The sequence below is a fragment of the Zonotrichia leucophrys genome, chromosome 3 (assembly GCF_028769735.1).
Source record: "Zonotrichia leucophrys gambelii isolate GWCS_2022_RI chromosome 3, RI_Zleu_2.0, whole genome shotgun sequence".
In the NCBI taxonomy this organism is placed as follows: Eukaryota; Metazoa; Chordata; class Aves; order Passeriformes; family Passerellidae; genus Zonotrichia; species Zonotrichia leucophrys.
The window spans coordinates 22,906,812-22,925,891 of record NC_088172.1 but is presented as its reverse complement, the minus strand read 5'-3'; the positions used below and the strand labels follow the sequence as shown (position 1 = coordinate 22,925,891).

The 19,080-nt window shown below is 38.2% G+C and overlaps 1 protein-coding gene across 1 annotated transcript in view; it reads right to left on the bottom strand.

Annotated features, from left to right (window-relative positions):
- Positions 1 to 19,080, bottom strand: part of ERICH1 (glutamate rich 1) — a 74,152-nt gene that overhangs the window by 7,380 nt on the left and 47,692 nt on the right. Inside the window, exon 4 of the mRNA XM_064710126.1 lies at positions 997 to 1,374. Coding sequence (XP_064566196.1) covers positions 997 to 1,374 — 378 coding nt within the window. The remainder of the gene's footprint in view (positions 1 to 996; positions 1,375 to 19,080) is intronic.

Here is a 19,080-nt window from a genome sequence, read left to right as displayed (position 1 = left end):
ATGAAAGTAGCTTAGCTTGCATTTACTTAGCCATATGGTGAAGTAGTAAAATTGTTAATTTTGGTGATGGAAATACCTTAGCCAGAAAGTAGGATAGATTTCAAATGCTAGGATTAGTGTGAAGACCTGATGCGGCAGGAAAATTTAACATTAAGCAAAGAAAATTCTATGTATAAATCTTGAAAAAGTTAACATGAAATCCCTGATGTCATCTTAACAAGGTCTTTACAGTAATTCTGTAACCAAAAGATGAATTTTATGGTACTAGAAGCTGATAGCTCTGCCTCAAGATGGACTAATACAGGTAGGTAAGCTATTTAATATTCTCCATTCAGCTCCACAGTGACCAATGAACATTGGATAGGCCATTAGGGATAAATCCATGCAATTCTTTTAAAAGTACTAGGGAATGTGCATTGAGCATCAGCTCCCATTCAACTTGTTCACAAGCATTTTATGTTAATATAATTCCTAGTGCCAATAGTATCTTCCCTGTTCCTGTACATGCTGTCTGTCTATATTTCCTTATAGAATTCAAATAGATCTCCTGAGACACAGAGCATTCAGAAAACTAGATTGGTTCAGAGATACTAAGTATGAAAGTAGTTTAGGGTAGCAATTGAAGTTCTTATTTGAAGTTCTCTGAAAGCAACTAATCCTTCTGGATGGTTGCTTGCAGAGGGGAAAAAGAATTTTAATCACTTGCCCCAAGTGCATTTGAATGTTTAGGAGAAGAGCAAGGAACATCATGTATATTTTTAAAGACAGAGGACCACAGGTTTTTTCTATTGATATGAATTCTTGCATATTCATGTGCAGACCAGAAAGTGGGACAAATACTAGGTACTCACATGCCTTACTTCTTCTCACATGCCTCTCTTCAAGAGAGACACTTCTTTAGTAGATTTGTCCCATTTTATAGCGGTAATAAATGCATATCCATTTTCCCCTGTGTGGTAATACTCATAAAAAGAAAGGAGAAAGAGTGGTACATACTGTCAGTAAAATAAATTTGTTGTGTTGCCTGCAGGAAGTCCAGAATGCTATCTGCCTTTTCACCTATGTCTTTTAAGCCTGCTGCTTCTTCTTTGTTGCTTTTGTCAGGCTGATATGTAAAATCCACGCTGGTAGTTTTTGTTACTAAGCCAGCTGCTCTCTTTTTTTCTTTCTGTCGCTTCTTTTTCATTTTCCTCTTCTTGTTTTTGCTTATTTTGGGACCGTCTGTTTGCTGCAGCTGTAAATTATCTTGAACAACAGTCTCTTGCATTCCCAAATCTGTTTGTTCTCCAAGGAAATTACTAGAGATTTGTGAACTGCTCTTTTGTTTCTTCCTTCGAATGCGCCTTCTCTTGGTTTGCCCTTGATATTCCTCTTCTGCGGATTCAAAAGAGACATGAGAGCTGTAAATAAGAAGATCTGTAATAAGCATTTTAGAACTGCATACAATGAAATATGACACCCTTCAAATTCTGGGACACCTGAGTGGCTCTAACCTTACTTTTATGCTTACAATGTCTTTCAGTACTACAATGTCAAAGTCAACTTTTCTGAATGCATTAAAAAGACATGCTTTTTTCCCTTCTGCTTTCAATAAAGACTGTATTCTCCTTCATGCTACATACTTTACATCCCATTTATTTTCTTAAGGCAGATAATACAGTTCTATACAGAGTGAGGTCAACAGAATGCCCAGAGCAAAAAGCCAGTATGGGCAGACTGGGGCAGACTGGGTGACATGACCTGAGAGAGCTTCCCAAAGAGTCCCACACCACAAGCTGGTAGACTTGACCAAGAAGACAAGAAGAATGTACATAATTTACAATCAAAGATGATAGTGTTTATATTGATGATATCCATTCATGACAGTGCTGTGCTCTAAAAACAGCAGGCATTATTTCTGACTCATCTCTTTTCTCCTCCTTGAACATTCTCCTCCTTTGGGATATCTTACTGCTAGCTCAGTTTTGGACATCAACTTTATAGGAAAAGCATGCAAGGCAACAGTGACCTTGGCAAGTAATCTCTAATTTCTTTAACAGCCCGCCTTGGTTCTGTTGTTCCCTTGCTATATTATCATTTCCTTACTATCAAATTCTTCAAAATTTGATAGTCAGATGTTACAGGAAATAAGTCCCTCTTGCTCCTCAAGACAGCTTTTGCACTTCTTTACTCAGATCTTAACCCTATACACAAAGTTTTAAAGTAATCTCAGACCCTGAACTGATTTTTCCTCCCCCACACTCACTTCTGACAATTAGCCCCTTTAGCACTAGCCAAGGAAGAAATGGCCAGAAGCAAAAAAACTATCCTGCCTCTGAGTGCACTGCTGCTGAAGTCCATATTCATGTCTATAATAATTGCTGTCTAACTAACTGGACTTCCCTCATTCATGATCTAACAAAATCCTCGCACATTTAAACAACATGGATTGCAGAATTCCAGTTTTCTTTTATGTATTGAGTTTGCATGCCAAGATTTTGGTCACAGGGGCTACAGTGGTGACTTGAGTGAAGAGTTGCTAGAAGCCTCCCCCATGTCCAGCAGAGCCAATGTCAGCCAGCTCCAAGATGGACCTGCTGCTGACCAAGGCCGAGACATCAGTGATGGCAGCAATGCCTCTGGGGTAACACAGTTATCCATTTATATATATATGTAACACATAGTTAAAGAAGGGGGAAAAGTTATTGTGCAGATGCAATTACAACTAGAGAAGAGTGAGAATATGCGAGTCAAACAACTCTGCAGACACCAAGGTCAGTGGAGAAGGATGCTCCAGATGCCAGAGCAGATTCTCCTGCAGTGTGTGGTGAAGACCACGGTGAAGCAGCTGTGCCCCTGCAGCCCATGGAAGTTCATGGTGGAGCAGAGATCCTCTTGTGAGGACCCTCCACTTGAGCAAGTGCAAGCCTGAGGGAGGCTGTGACCTCACTGGAAGCCACGCTGGAGCAGGCTCCTGGCAGGATCTGTGGTCCTGTGGTGATGGGAGCCCACACTGGAGCAGGCTTGCTGGCAGGAGTGTGACCCCCCCAGAGGACCCAAACCGAGCCTGAAGGAGTGCATGCTGTGGGAAAGGAGCCACGCTGGAGCAGTTCATGAAGAGCTGCAGTCCATGGAAAGGACTCATGCTGGAGGAGTGTCTCCCAAGGGCTGGACCCCATGCTACAGAAGGAGAAGGACTCCTTTCCCTGAGGAGATGAAAAGTCTGAAACCCGCATTCCCCATCTCCCTATGCTGCTGGTGGGGAGGAGGTAGAGAACTGGGAATAAAGTTTAGCCTGGGAAGATTGGGGGGAGAACAGAAAGGTGCTTTTAAGACTTGATTTTACTTTTTCCTATCCTGCTCTAATTTTTATTGGTAATAAATTCAATTAGTTTCCCCAAGTTGAGTCTGTTTTGCCCATGACAGTAATCACTGAGTGATCTCTCCCTGCCCTTGTGAACCTTTAGTAATATCTTCTATCTCCTGTCCAGCTGAGGACAGTAACAGAATGGCTTTGGTGGGTGCATGGCATTCAGTCAAGGTGAAAACACCATATTCTAATGTTTTGCTCTAGAAAGTAAAGACATTAATCCTTCCCTCAACCCCTACCTGAATGCTCCTAAATTCCTTACAATGCCCTGAGACTAGTACTGTTATTTATCTGGATTTACACCATTCTCTTAGGGTCAAAGCAACCTTGCTTGGCTAAGGCTGGTGTGATACAGGAGAGACCTCTGAAGCCTAATGCTTATTTCAGAATGATATGCATAATCTTCTGAACTGTCTCAGACATTCTCAGCATGTTTGGCTTTCTCATCACTCCTCCTCCTAACCAGTCTTTGTCGCTATTTTCTCCATGGTTGGAGGCCCTCTCTTTAATTTCTGTTTCTTTTTCTGTCTTGAACTCTGTCATCTCTGAGCCACTTTCTCTTTAAATATCACTACAGACTTTTAGTTCTTTAGCTGTCAGATGACTCATTGCAAAGCAGTTTTCCATACTTTCAATGAAGAAGGCTGCATAAAAATAAATTTGCTGTATTGTAATTGAACACCACAGCACATTAAAGACACGGCAAACGTCACCCTGGACCCACAGTGTGGAATGTTTCGCACCCATGGTATTTGAGCTAAATATCTTTATATGTGATTTGGACATATGGGATGTGGGAAAAATAACGTCTGTGTCATCCTGAAGGCATAAAATATCAGAACTAAGGCAGATATGAATGGTGAAAGATGCTATAAACAAAACATCATGTTTCAGCTTAAGATCTAATTTGGATTTTCATGGAAGTATTTGTGTTAAAATAGGTGAATTTCATTGCAAATATATATATATATATATATACATTGTTTTGCAAAATTTCTCAGCCCTCTGTTGACCTGAACAGCACTGTTTGCTAATAACACTACTAATCTATGCTCTCAGCAAAGCAGCCTAACTTGTTCTCTAAGCATCTGAGACCCTCAAATCTCAGTGAAACCACAGCATGGTGTGCAGCCAAGCACCCTTCCTTAGTTTGAGATCACTTGGAAAAAAACCAAGGCAGAAGCCAGGGTGGGGCTTAAGACAGCCAATGTTTTGAGTCAAATCCAAAAGTTTCCTTATCCTCAGTAGCTCAGGACAGCAGAAGGTCGGAAGAGACTACAGTGAAGCTGTCAAAAGGCAGAATGAATATAGTCTTCTCATGAGTAGGTATTAAGAGAAATGCCTGGCTGAAAGGAAGCCAGAACTATGCTGACTTTCCTCCAACACAGGAGACAAATACAAGACTCTGCCTAGTTCTCTTGAGGAGCTAGAGTGGCAATCCTTTAGCAGTTTTGGTTATTCTTTGCCCTGTATTCTAGCATCTGTGTAGTATCTACTGTTCCATGTGTGGGAGTTACCAGTGATTCAACATCAGGAACAAATACAATTAGATGCTTATGAATGCAAAGCAATGCACACAAAAGGGATTAATTTGAGCAGCTCGCTGGTGGGGTAAAGTGAGCTGTTATCAGCTCAGGAAAAACAAAAGCCATACCTGTGCATCAGCATGGAAGGCTCAATGAAAACATTTGCTCAGTTGGTATCAGTGATCACAACAGCTAATACCTTGTTTGCATACATAAGAAAAGAGATGGAAAATAACAGGAAAAATATTCCAAAGCTATTATTGTACTGTTCAAGCTTGTAATGCTGTGTTTCTTAGCATAATTCCAGAACAGTAAGGTTTTGGCAGGCAAAAGAAGGACTCTCTTAGAAGTTAGCAGAGGAAGAAACTCCAAGAAGATTTGTATGATTAAACTTGAAAGAGTAAAAAAATAGACTTAATTTCTGCCTCCTCATGTGAAAACAAGGTGATATCTGAGCTGTTTCACAAGCTAATAGAAGAAAGTAAAACCTTTTTTTTCCCCACTAATGGTACAGTTTGCTACAGATTTCCCATGCACGTGGCATCCAGAGGAGCCAAGAGAACTGCTCGTTCATATAACCAGCAAGGCTACCTGATTACAACAGCCATGCTAAAATATAAATGAAAGCTATACAAGAAACATACACCATAAAGTTTATGTCACAGCCCACACAATGACCTTAACAAATGACATATTCAGTGGGATTCGCCTCCCACAGCTTTAGCTGCCTGAAAATACTTGGCGCATACTTAGACCTGTGCTCCCTCTGATAACCCAAAAGACACTTTCTTCTTCAGAGAGCAGTTTATCCCATCCTAAACCAGCAGGGATGGAAATGCAATCTGTAGGACATCATCTCTCTCCCCTCTTCCACTAACCACAAAGGAAATCAACATGATGAGCTCTGACTAGATGCTTGCAACACCTGAGAAGAATCAGTCTCTTCTACAGGAAATATTGGTACAAAGGAAGTTGTTTCTTAACATGAGTCTGCTCATCAGATGATTTTTACTAATTACCAAAACCCACTGCTTTATAAAAAGCCCAAAACAAGACCCAACTTTTGAACTTTTCTCTACATTTCAAGCCAGTATGGGAGGCCTGATAAAATTCCAATAGATACAAATTTGGTTCTAATAATTTTTCCCACTGACAGAAAAGATTTGTTATGTCAAAGCTGTGCAATTCTAAAAAAATTCAGGGAATATACACCATGCAAGCAATCTCAGTATGTTGAGTAAGTACTTAAGCAACAACGATAGGAATAGCTTTTGAGCCACACTAACTCTGGCCACAACTATAGCTACAGCTTGCTCTAATTCCACAAGAGCTGATGATTTCTCTCCTGTTCCATATTGGTCTGTCACCTCTCTTCCTCCTAAGACCTACCTCTGCCCCACAAGTTGCTTAATTGATCACATAATCCAATTATCCAGGAGCAATTGACTCTAACCTGTTTAGTCTGCACTTGGGCGCTCCTTCAGACTGAGCAGAGTGTCTTCCAGGTGGATTGCCCATACACATTTTCCAGGAACAATTTCATAGGCATTTCTGTCAGCCTTGGTAAGAACCTCTTCCTCAAGAACTGTTCAGAGTTCTTTTTTTTTGGCATAGATTTCTTTTTGGATGCGGTTTACCATGCAGGTGCACAGTCACACTACCCTGACTGACAGCATGATATGGAAGTAGAGATAAGCAGCCTCAGAATGTATGTTAGCACTAAAAGAAAAAGTAATTTTCTAACAGCCCATCTTATCTTGTCTGAAAGATTTAAATGTTTTCTCCATTCAAACTCATGTTTCTATAACAGAACAGAGGTACAAATACATAAAAAGTAGACTTTAAATTAAATAAGAGGACTGTGTTTATACATACAGCTTACTGAACTGTGATAATGAAAAGTCAGTGCAGCCAGTTTCTATCTTCAAAGAAAAACAGAAAACAATGAAAAATATTAAAAAATATTGATAGGAAGACAACCAAAAAGCTAACTTTTATTGAGTTCTATTATATTAGGAAGTTACTCTGTATTCATCATCAGAGCAGCACAATGAGATTAAATACAAAGCTTAACACAGGCTAAGAGCAACAGCTGACTTTCTCCTGACCAGACTAACCATCAGCATGAACACACTGCTGGCAACTCCATGATGGAAAATATAAGCTTCCTTGAGTTTATCTTTACTATTTCAGTTCCCTCAGACAATGACAGATGGAAACATTGTGAGACAGCATCCTATAAGACAGTGAAAAATGGGAGGCTGATTATTTAGCTGTCTGCAAGTCTAAGGGATATGAAGTTCCACAATATGCCAAATGAAGTTTGCCTATGAGAATAAGCTAGGACTTTTGAATGCTATGGGTATTTTAAAATCAGGCCCCTGAATATTATAAGAACAATAATAGAACAGGGAAAAAATAAAAGAGAAAAAAAAATATGTAAAGCATACTGAGGAAAACACAGTCAAAGAATATCCACTCAGCTTTAGGAATCCGTATAATGGGCTCATCATTACTCAAGTATGGCAGCTGGCTCTCCTGCTCAAGTCCCACAGTTGGCTGTGTGGATGCTGCTCATGGTAATTCATGGTAATTCTGTAATTCTGTTGGGTTTTGGCTTTTTGGCTTTGGGTTGGTTTCTTTTTTAGATGAAACAGGATGTATGCCCTTCTGATTTTTCATCCAGTTTAAGCTCTTTACTTCTCCTTGACACTGGGTGAACCTTCCATGGTGTACCATGTAGTCAAAGCAGAGGAGTTTAATTTTGGTTTAGGATATTGTAAGGCAAAACCAGAATGTTATTTTTAGTGTCAATTAAGATATTTGTAGCTGCAATTTGACCAAGAGTGAAAAGCTGTGCCTGGTGAATGCAATAAAATGGAATGGCTCATTAGAATAACAGCAATACTGGAAAGATCTCAGGGACACAAAATGGTGTTACTATTTTTTTACTCTTTTTGGGGAAACTGCTTCAAATAATTTGAAATCAGAGAAAGAAAACTCATTTAAAAATTTTAGAACTTCTATTAATGCGCAACACTTGTTGTAGAAAACTGCAAAAGACTGGAAGCTGTTTAGGATAGGGACTGTCTTTTATTTTTTCATTCATACTATGTTTGTGTGCTGACAAATCAAGAATTCACATAAAACTGGCAAATGTTGCATAAGTGCTGCCTACCACAAAGGAGTATTACCTCCTGGATTTTAAGCAAATCCTATTAATGCTAATGACAATAATCAGCTAAAGGCAGATACCACTTTCTGCATAAGTCTTCAATCATAAATGTTCACCTCACTGTATATACAGATAAATTTCTCTTATTCATAAGTTAAATCAAATTCCTGCCAGAGGACAAACCATACTTGGTCATATCAAACAACTACCTACTTCTGTATCCTGTACCAAACACTACATACACTGCATTCAAGAAAATATGAACTCTGGACTTACACAGAGGTACAATAATGGCTTTTCTTTTGCACTTTTTACCCTAATAATTGCCATAATTTTGCTTTTTGATTGCCGCTGAGTGCTAAAATGTTGTTTTCATGGTTATTCATTGTATTGTTACTTGTTACTACTGCTTGGTAACAGTCAGTTCTGAGCTCACCATTTTGCAGGTGAATTTTGACTGGTTATTTTTTCTGAAGTACATCACTTGACAACTGTCTAAGATGTATTTCATCTGTCATTTTTGACAAATCACTCAATCTGGAATTATTCTGCACTGAACTCTAGCCTTTGGTGCAGTCGATATCCATGTAGCCATCAGGAAACCTTCTGATATCACTTGATTCTTCTTGCCTGACCATCTATTGAACACAAGCCTCTGTTTTGAGAACTGCTGCATTCTCTTCATCTACTTATCTATTCTGAGGCTTCATCTTTCATGTTATGTCTATGCACCACCTTTGGAGAGGGGCTTTATCAAAAGCTTGGTGGAAACTCAAGGAAACCACATCATCTGTAGCACGATCCTTATCCATATATTTCCTATGTCTTTAAAATGTTTGCATACTTCCTCTTTGCAAACCTTCTGTTTATCTGTCCCATTCAGATCACAGGTTATCAAGCATCCACAAATATTATTTTGAATCACAATTTGTGCTGAACTGCCTAAAAAACCAACAGGATAACAGGCTTGCAGTTCCCTGGATGATTTAAGAACTGTTTTAAAAAACTGGCTTCACTCTATCTAACCTCAAAGTCTCTGACCACAAGGCAATTTGAAAAGCATGTAGCTACGCATCATTGTCAGTAATACGGGCAATTTTTTCCCTTAAATTCTTTTAAAAAGTTTAGGTGAATAAAATTTGGTACTTGTGATTTTATTTTATGAATTTATTTTGTTGCACAACCATTAAATAACTTCAACTTCACATATCCTTTCAGAAAAGCCAAGAAGAAGTGCCGCATCATGGGATTCTCCATAGTATTTTTTCCACAGCTAACATCAATGCAAAAGATTTATTTAACTTCCCTGAAACAGGCCTCTCTAACTACTCATTCTACACAAGATCACTGGTTCAAAAGAGTGGCAGACACATTGCTCCTGATGCCTCAAAAGTAAGACCTACTTAGTTTTAATTCTATATAGCATTTGCTCGAACACTCCTTCGCCTGTCTCACCACATTCTTACATTTAAATATGTTTAATACATCATCTGGGTGTGAATTCAGTTTTTAAAAAGACACCTACTACTTTCTAACAACTTCCTTTACTCTGTTGTCTGCCTCTGCTGTCTTTCTCTTGCTTTTTCTCAAGCCTGTCATGACAGGTGGTGGGCGCTGGCCTTGAATATCCCATATGGTGTCCTTAAGTAGCTTCCATACCACCTGGTACAACTTCCTTCTCTTAGCTGACCTTTTTAGGGTTCTTTTTAGTAAGTATCTTTATTTTTGTGTAGTCTTCCTTCTTGAATTGTTGTGGATTGCTGTTTGTTTCCTGTTGTTTTTCCAGCATGCTGAACCCAATGGTTGCTGTTGTGATGTGCCTCTTGTGAACCAAACTCTACACAGGATAAAGTCAAGGGTATCATTTCCTCTCACAGCTCCACTAACCAATGTCTTGGTTATTTTATTGACTGTGTCTAAAATCTGAAACTTTTCACAAGATCCTGATGAGACAGTAAGGGAGAAACTGAAGATCCCATTATTGCGCTCTCTGCTGCTTCTCTCATCTTTCAGCAGTGAGCGTTCCCAATCCCAGCTGGATACATGATGAAATAATCTAAGCTTGCTTTGCTTTTTGGTATGTACACTCAGTCCACACACACACACTGATCTAAGGCATACAGGAGATATATGAAACTATTTTAATGCATAAATTAATTTTAACAGTAATGTTTTGGGCCTTATGTCACTTTATACAGAAAGCTATACTTGATGAGGCTCCCAGTATTTCTTAGACAGAAGTATTTTTTCTGATACAAATTCTGTACCATTCAATGATGAATTTTTAAACAAAAGCAAATATTTTGATCTTTTAGTGATCCTTTTCAAACTCTCTATATTCAGTCATTTTGGGATTTTGGGGTGATGTGCAAACAATCAGACTCAGTCACCATTATTCAGAGGCACATACAGCACTTCCCAAATGGGCTCAGTTGTGGTCCCCAAAACCACTAAAAATTATGTTGACTCAGTGAGGAAAATAGAGTAAAATCACAAAGCTAAGCATACTCACATACAAGAAAAAAGAGAGATTCAATGACAACCAGTAAGTGTTTTGAAGGCTTGTAAATCAGAAATGCTCAGCCACAAAGACTAATTGCTACTAAATAGAGAAATCCTCTTAGTCTTTGGCTAAATAAGATTACAGCTCTGTATTAGAACAGATAGCACCACTATGAATGGGAGGGGGAGATTTGTAAAATTTACACTAAAAAACTGGAAACATTTTAATTACCTAATGTCACATTTCTATTTTAAATATTTGTTCTTTCTTCTAATTTTCAGGGCACAAACACACGTTCAGAGTTTTCTTCAAAGTCTTTTTTCCCAGAGATGGTTTTCAACCAATGTTTAGTTTAAATAATCCAAAGCTCTCCCTTTGCTCAGAATAACACCAGAAATTATAAGAAACATTGCAATTTTAAAATCCTGTGCAGCATTTAAAATGTTCTTTCCAAATATACCAACTAAAACAGCACAAAATGTTTAGATGTTATTAAGAGTGTAGGAATACAGACTGGAAAATGGGAAATACTGGAAAAACAGCTTATCTACTGGAAAACAGAAATGTAGTTTTCTCCTGTGATAGAACAGCATCTAAGAGCAGATAGAAACTAAAGTACAATCTTTAGCACAGAAGAGCTACAAAATAGTACATAGCCACTGACCCAGCAAAATTAAGATACTCAGCAGCAACCTCCCAACTTATGTCAGTTATCACCTCAATATTTCAGTTTACACCTCAATTCTATTTTTTGCAATATTTTGTAGTATTTCTTAACTTTTAACAAAGCACCTAATAAACAATTATATTTAACCCTGTATATGAAAGAGCTGCCACAACTGCAATTTATTACATGGTTCTTCCAGTTAAATCCTATTTCAAAACACTCTGGAAGTCTGAAAGAATGCAGAACTTCCACATTTTATTTTTAACTATTTCCTTCATCCATTTATCTTTGGATCTTAAACTAGATTTGAATTAAATTTACTTACACAGTTTCCAAGCAGCTTTGTAAAAATAGGGATGTTTTAGGACAAGGATTAAGCTTACTTTCATTAATCACATTCTAAATTAATTGTATATTGAAACAGTAAGTAATAGAGATCTATGTTGAACTAATCATACATATAAACATGCAGGCAAGTATGCTGGAAAAAGGAGTGGCACCAGAGGGAAAAATCCAGAACAGCTTGTAATTTGGTAATCTGTCAGTCTGTAATAGATGTGAACCTGGTGCCACAGTCCTCCTTGGTATGCAGGTTTGCCCTTGACTGCATGTCAAGAACAAATCTGCTCCAACTCTTTTTTCCATACTGAATACTTTAAACCAACTTTTTAGTAGGAAAGCTAGGTTGTATTGTAACAGACACTAAAACAACTGATTTCTTTTCAGTAAAAACTCAAAATAAGGAAAGTTGGGGTAGAGAAAACTCAAAATAAGGAAAGTTGAAACAAAACTACACATACATAACCTCATCTCCACCTTGCCACTGCATCCTCATACATCAATCCTCTTCTAGGCTTGTTCTCAGTTCAGCACACCAGATACCAGAGCTGCAGAACAGTTTGCACAGTGCTCTCTGGGTCCCTAGGGAATGTCCCTCTGAAGCCTGGGTTCTCACTGTTCTCAGCAGACCTCAGGTCTCTTCCTTGGCCATCACTCCTCTACACCTGTGTGTCACTCACATTCTCTGAAGTTATTCCTTCTCAGTGGGTCTCTCCTCATCTCCTAAAGGCTCCATCCTGATTTCTGTACTAAGCAGCTACATATTTTCAAAGACTAAAATATGACATAAACATCTGATTATTCATAATAATAAGATTTTAAAAAACCCACAAAACCCAGATGAAAGAATCCATTACAAAAATAAATGTTTGCAAAGTGACTGAAATAATTTTGACACATGTTCTCAACAAGAGATCACATAGTATGCATATTCTACTTTCCTAAGTATTGAATCCATTGTACACCATCTTTACATTATTAAACCACCTATTTCTGGGCACAGTAGAATGTTACCAGGATAATATGGATCACTCTCTATCACTTCCAGGATTTCTTGCACTGCTTCCCAAAAGTAAAAAAAAAAAAAAAACAAACAAAAAAACTTTAAATGGCAACAGGAGCAAAACAACTTGTCTATTAATCTTAGTAAAGTGTTAGGTTATTTTTAGTTCCCCTTTAAGTTGTTGAAAAATAAGAGCTGGTCTGCAATTCATTGAAGAATATTATCATCCCTTGCAAATAAGAGAGACATTGTTACTCATCTTCAGATATATGACATGATCTGTGAAATAATTCTGATATGATAAAGGAAAATGCGTTCATCTGCCTTTACTTTGGATTTCATACAAATTTTAAAATCTCTCATCTGCTTGCAGAACACAGTTTTTTCCATCACACACTGTACCCCTAATACAGATTAGTGTGAGGTGAATGCTTTTCATCTTTACTAGGTACACTACCTACCACCTCTACAAAGTTGGTTTAAATTTTCTTTCCAACATGATAGAACTCAGGCATCAACAGCTGTCAAACACAGACTACCCATAATATCCTATGGATATGCACACATCCTTTGTCTTTGATGCACTTAGCCGTTCATTACTAAATGAATCTCTCACTTTCATGAGCTGGCTGATGTAATCCAGTTGGGATGCAAATAAATTTCCTTGTTGGTGTAAAATGCCATTCCTTTGGGGTAGGAATAAAAGGGTTCTCCCAAAGAGAGCTTACCCTGCCACAAGCATCTAACTTTAACCATAGAATGCTGACTTTTAGGCAGGATGTTCTTCCTGAATGAAATACTGAGCAGCAGATAAGAAATATTTAATATTTCTTATTCCTCTCTTTATTACAAGAGAGGAATAAGTCTGGGTCAGGAAGTCCCTCTCTAGGCTAAATGATATCACAGAATACCCTGACTTGGAAGGGATCCACAAGGATCATCAAGTCCAACTCCTAAGTTACTGTCATATTTCACTTTTCCACAAAACAGCTAGTACATCACAGAAAATTTTCTGACACTTTTTATATTCAGAGCCTGATTATATGCATCATGCATAATTTTATTTAAACAAGAAAATGTAAAATAAAAGTTTCTTCATTTAACTTGTACAGGACAAGTAAGAGTCTTCTCGTAGGATTCTGGCACAAGCGTGCCCCCAGTATTGGAAGTCAGCTAGATAAAGTAAAGATTCTGGATTTAGATGCAAGGAACATAGGACTAAGAATAATTTTTCAATTTCCTGAAGCAGTTACAGTTTCCCTAATTTTAATCAATTACTAAACACAAGGTGAAAAAAAAAATCTCATTGTAAATGCAAATATTCTGCTGGAGTCACGGACTATAGCTTCACTTGGCCTTTTCTTTTCCACCCCGAGAACACACTAATTTTTACAGCTGAATAGACAATGCAGGCTAGTTAAGCAGGTAAGATAAATTTAAAGAGATCTGTGTGCTCCTGTAAGCAATATACATATATTACATAATTGGTGCTATTCCTATCTGTGCAAACTATCCAACAGCTTTTACACTATACTACTATACTCTCATGGCTGTATCACATGCTATACATCCAGCACAAGTTATTGCATGTGTATCAACCTGACTATCTTCTGTGCAGTACAGGTTACCAAAACTGCCTCCTTGAAAAGTAATATTTATGTTTTATAAAGACTCCTGAATGGCTATTTAGTATATGAAAAAATGTTTTTCTAAAATCAAAACCCAACCAAACTACACTTACCAAAACCAATCCACTATGTTCTATACAAATCCTAAAAATCAAGAGGTTTATGCCCAGCTCAGCTGTTTTGATTTTTTCCAAAGGATATGCAAAATAAATGATGAACAAGTGGAACATTTTCTTATATACCACTGAAGAGCAAAAAGAAAGCAGAACAGATCTGATCCAAATCCACTTATTTAAACCAAAAAGAAAGTCCAAGAAGTCTGTAGTAAGGTTACAAGCTACCTGCACATCTTATTAGCAAATTCAAGATTCTTATGGTTTCACTGGAATGCTGGGTTTGAAATCACAAGGAATGGTTGCTCAATTCCACTCCAGATCCCTTCATAAAAGTAATCTTTCATCAAGTGGGACAAGAGGCCACACAGTACAGGTTTCCGTCTTCTCAAAAACCTGGGATTTTGGCTTTTGTAGTCAGTGTGTTCACAGGATTTTTTTCATTCTGGAATACTAAAGAGCTCACAAAAATCTTGCAGCAGGTGAAATGATCAATAAATCTCAGGAATGGCTTTAGGTTCTCTGAAGAGAAGGGCCAGAGCACTGACCTGGGAAAGCAGGACTGGGAATGGGGGCCCTCTGGATGGAGACAGCAGATGCCTGGCTCTGTGGTGGTGTTGGCTACTTCTCTGGCTGGGCAGCCTGAAGGGAGACTACAGCTGGTATTTTATTACTCACTCACCCCCACAAGGAGATACATGCTAATTAGGATGTCACACAAGATTCACTTCTGCCATTAAATTACACTGTAGCCAGTAGAGAGAACTTCCACTGTACTAACAAGTATGGTGACACAAAAAGTTGGCAGAAGATCGCCAGAGAATAGGCTGCAAACAGCTCAAAATAATCCAGGGTTTTCCATTTACTTGGCTTTTAACTTAAGCACTTCAATGCAAGCGAGTTAAAGTGTACAAAATTACTGCCATTAAAAGGTATAAAAAAGGGGAAATATAAAAACCTTGTAAATACATTTGAACTAACAGATATATAATCACAATGGAATTTTATACTGCTTGTAACATAACTGCTAGAGGCACTTCAATTTAATAGAATTTATTTATTACTGTAAGAACACATTTAATAGAATAAAAATGCCAGAGAGCAAAAAAGAAAAGCATTGTAGGTCACTAGAGAACATGTTCTAATAATTTAATCATTATACTTTTACTTAGATGTTTTTCTGCATATGTACAAGTTCTTTTGCCAGAAGAACATGCAACACTGTCTCTAAAACTTTCGCTGAAGCTCTCTATGAAAGTACATATGGTTTTATACTAAACAAAATATGAAGATTATTTCAAATGCTAACATGTCTGATTATTAGTGAATGTTTTATACTATTATGATTTCTAGATATATGTCAAACAAAATACTGCAATAGATTTTTTCCTTGAGATTACTGATTTATACATCTAAATTTCATGCAATCAGTAAACTAATTTACAACTTGAAATCAGAAACACACACACATAAATAACATATGAAATAAGGAAACACTGCATATTGTATTTGATAATCTTTCATGTTTCCTTGATATATTCTTCTTCCCTTTCAGAGGGAAAAAAAGAATCTCCATCCAAAGCTGTGCAATCTTTAGCACTAAAGGCTCCACCCACCAATACATATTCAAGATTATAAATTAAATATTATTTGATTACACTTGAAAAGCCCAAGAGATAGTTAGTAATGGAGTGTATTGGGTTTGCATGGCCAGGCTTTGGTAGTGGAGGGGCTACAGGGGTGGCTTCTGGGAGCAGCTGCCAGAAGCTTCTCCATGTCCAGCAGAACCAATGCCAGACAGCTCCAGGATGGATGTACTGGGCCAATCAGAAATGGTGGTAACACCTCTGTGATAACATAGCTAAGGAAAATTTAAAAAAAAAGTCATAGTCACAGTTGTAATTGCAGCCAGAGGTAGTGAGGTGAGAACATGAGAGGAGCAGCCCTGCAGACACCAAGCAGGGTCAGTGCAGGAGGAGAGGCAGGAGGTGCTCCAGGCTCCAGAGCTGAGTTTCCCCTGCAGCCCCTGGTGCAGCCCATGGTGAGGCAGCTGTGCCCCTGCAGCCCATGGGGATCCACAGGGATGCAGAGATCCACCTGCAGCCCATGGAGGAGACCCACACTGGAGCAGGGGGTGCCTGAGAGGAGGCTGTGACCCTGTGGGAGGCCCGTGCTGGAGCAGGGTCCTGGCAGGGACCTGCAGGGCTGTGGAGAGAGGAGCCCACCCTGGAGCAGCCTGTCCTTGAAGGATTGCACCCTGTACTAGAGAACTGGTACCCATGAGATGGACTCATATTGGAGAAGTTAATGGAGAACTATCTTCTGTGGGTGGAACCCCATGCTGGAGCAGGGGAAGGACTCCTCTTCCTGAGCAGCAGGAGATACATGTGATGAACTGATCATAACCCCCATTACCCATGTCCCTGTTCTCCTCTGGAGAGGAAGAAGAGCTGGGAAGGAGGCAGAGGTGGGGGGAAGGTGTTTTAAGGTCTGTTTTTACTTCCCATTATTCTGCTCTGATTTTTTTTAATAATAAACTCAAATAATATCCCCAGATTTTGAGGATGTTTTGCCTGCGACAGTATTTGGTAAACGATCTCTTCTGGAACCTATCTCAACCCATGAATTCTTTGTTGTATTATCTCTCCCCTGTCCAGGTACAGAGGGAAGTGAGAGAGAGACTTTGGTGGGTGTCTGGAATCCAGTCGGGGTCAACTCACTACATGGAGGTAAATGCATCATTTTCATTAGCAAGTGCTGCAAAGGAGAAGGATATCCAGAAAGCCTGGCATTTTTTCTCAGGAGAAGAAAAGCTGGCAAAAAAGGACAAAATTAAATATATATCCTGAGATGGAAGAACTCTATCCCTGGTTTATTACTTAAAGTCTTCCCACTTATGCTAAGGCTATGTATTTTTATTTCTTAAGAAGCTGTAACATATTAGTGTTTCTCTCCTCTACGGTGTTCATCTATATACTATACAAAGTACTGAACAAAGAATCAATCACCTCTTTTCTCTGGCAGATGAAAAAGAAGGATAGACATTATGTTCTTTTCAGTAAAAATGCCATAGTTCAGCTAAGGTATTTAAATGCTGTGTAAAAGCTGCCATAATATTCACTCCCCTTTCTGGGTTCACATAAAAAGAGACAGGCTCTCCAAACAGAAAGTTTGATCTTAGACAGACTTTATTATTATCACTTACTGTAACATCACTAGGTGCCTTGCTCTTCTAATTATTCAAGCAGATTAGTAGAGTATTCTCATATGCTTCAGTGAAGAGGTGGAAAAAAAAAAAGAAAAAGCAGATCCATGCACAAATGTGCTGTACTGCAGCAGTTCAGGGTATGAAGTGTTACAGACCTGCAGAGCAGCCCTGGAGCCTGCAGCAGTTGCTGCCTCTCTATGCTGATCAATCAGCACTGGCTCAATATCAACTACATTACTGTATGCAGGCTTTTGTTCATGTCTTTATATGCTTGGGCTTCCACAGCAGAATCATTACTATTTTACATACACCTTGTGATATGACAAGTGCCTAGATCTGAGCATTCAATAAAGTCCAATTCTCTGAGGAATGACTCTTAATAAAGGTGCACATTTAATTCTGCTACCTGGTCTAAATGGAGAACTGATCTAAATTTGTCAGTTACAAACTCAGGTTTTTAGTATACTGAATGAAGGCTGGAAAAGAATATGTGACATACTTGAACACTGAGTTCCTCTTAAGATGTCTTCACTGTATTTGCTGCTTCCTCTGGAAAGCTAGCTGAGTAACTAGATATACAGTTCCTGTATTCGTTAATAGCCACTTTCTGTAAAGTTTTACAAGCAAACTGTATTTTTTATCAATTCAGTGTTGCATGCCTTTGTAATTTTTGGAAATTTATCTTACATGTTATTTCATAATGGGAATAACAAAGCATTCTATATATGAGAAGACATGCAGTAGATAGTATTAGCTTTTTACTTCTCATCCTCAGACAGTGACCAAAAAATAAAACAGGGATCTTTATTTGTCCAGACTGACAAAAGATGTGCCAATTTCTAAGTACTCAAGAAATGCTGATATACTACTCAAATAGAGTGCAAACTTAAATGTAAAAAGATTGTAATGGTTGATGGACACACTGCAAACTTAAGCCATCCAGATAAGTACTTAAGTTGGATTTAAGACAGAAGCATGAAAGGAATTAAGCTCATTGTGCATTAAAGATGCATCTTTTTTATTAAGATGCATCTTTATTATTTGTTAGGCTCTCCTTAAGGTGTGGCAACCATTACAGGTCCATTATATTTCAGATTTTTGCATCTAGCTAACCTACTATTCAAGCTACCAAAACAAATGTGTTATCTAATATTATATCTGGCATCGTGATAGTGCAATGGCTATTTGCTGGTGAAAAGAAAATTAACAAAATAAATTCAATTTTCTGTACAAGGATGCTGATATCCAGTTCAGTGTTACATATTGGACCTGTTCCAAAACCACCACCACCATCTGCTGAGAGTAATGTACTAAAAAAGATTTGAATGGCAGAATTCCTTTCTAGCCGTCAGAACTTCAGGTCATGTGTTATTTTTCATCCTGTTCTACACACATTAAAGTTGGACTTATCAGAAAATTAGCTTATGTTGCATTTTCTCAGAGTTCCTAACATTTATGAATTCAACTTTTAAATATTCTTTTTTTTAAAAAAGCAACTTAAGAAATCTTTTATTTGTGTTCATTCAATTAGATTGGTAAAAAACTGGTATCAACATCCCAATAAAGCAA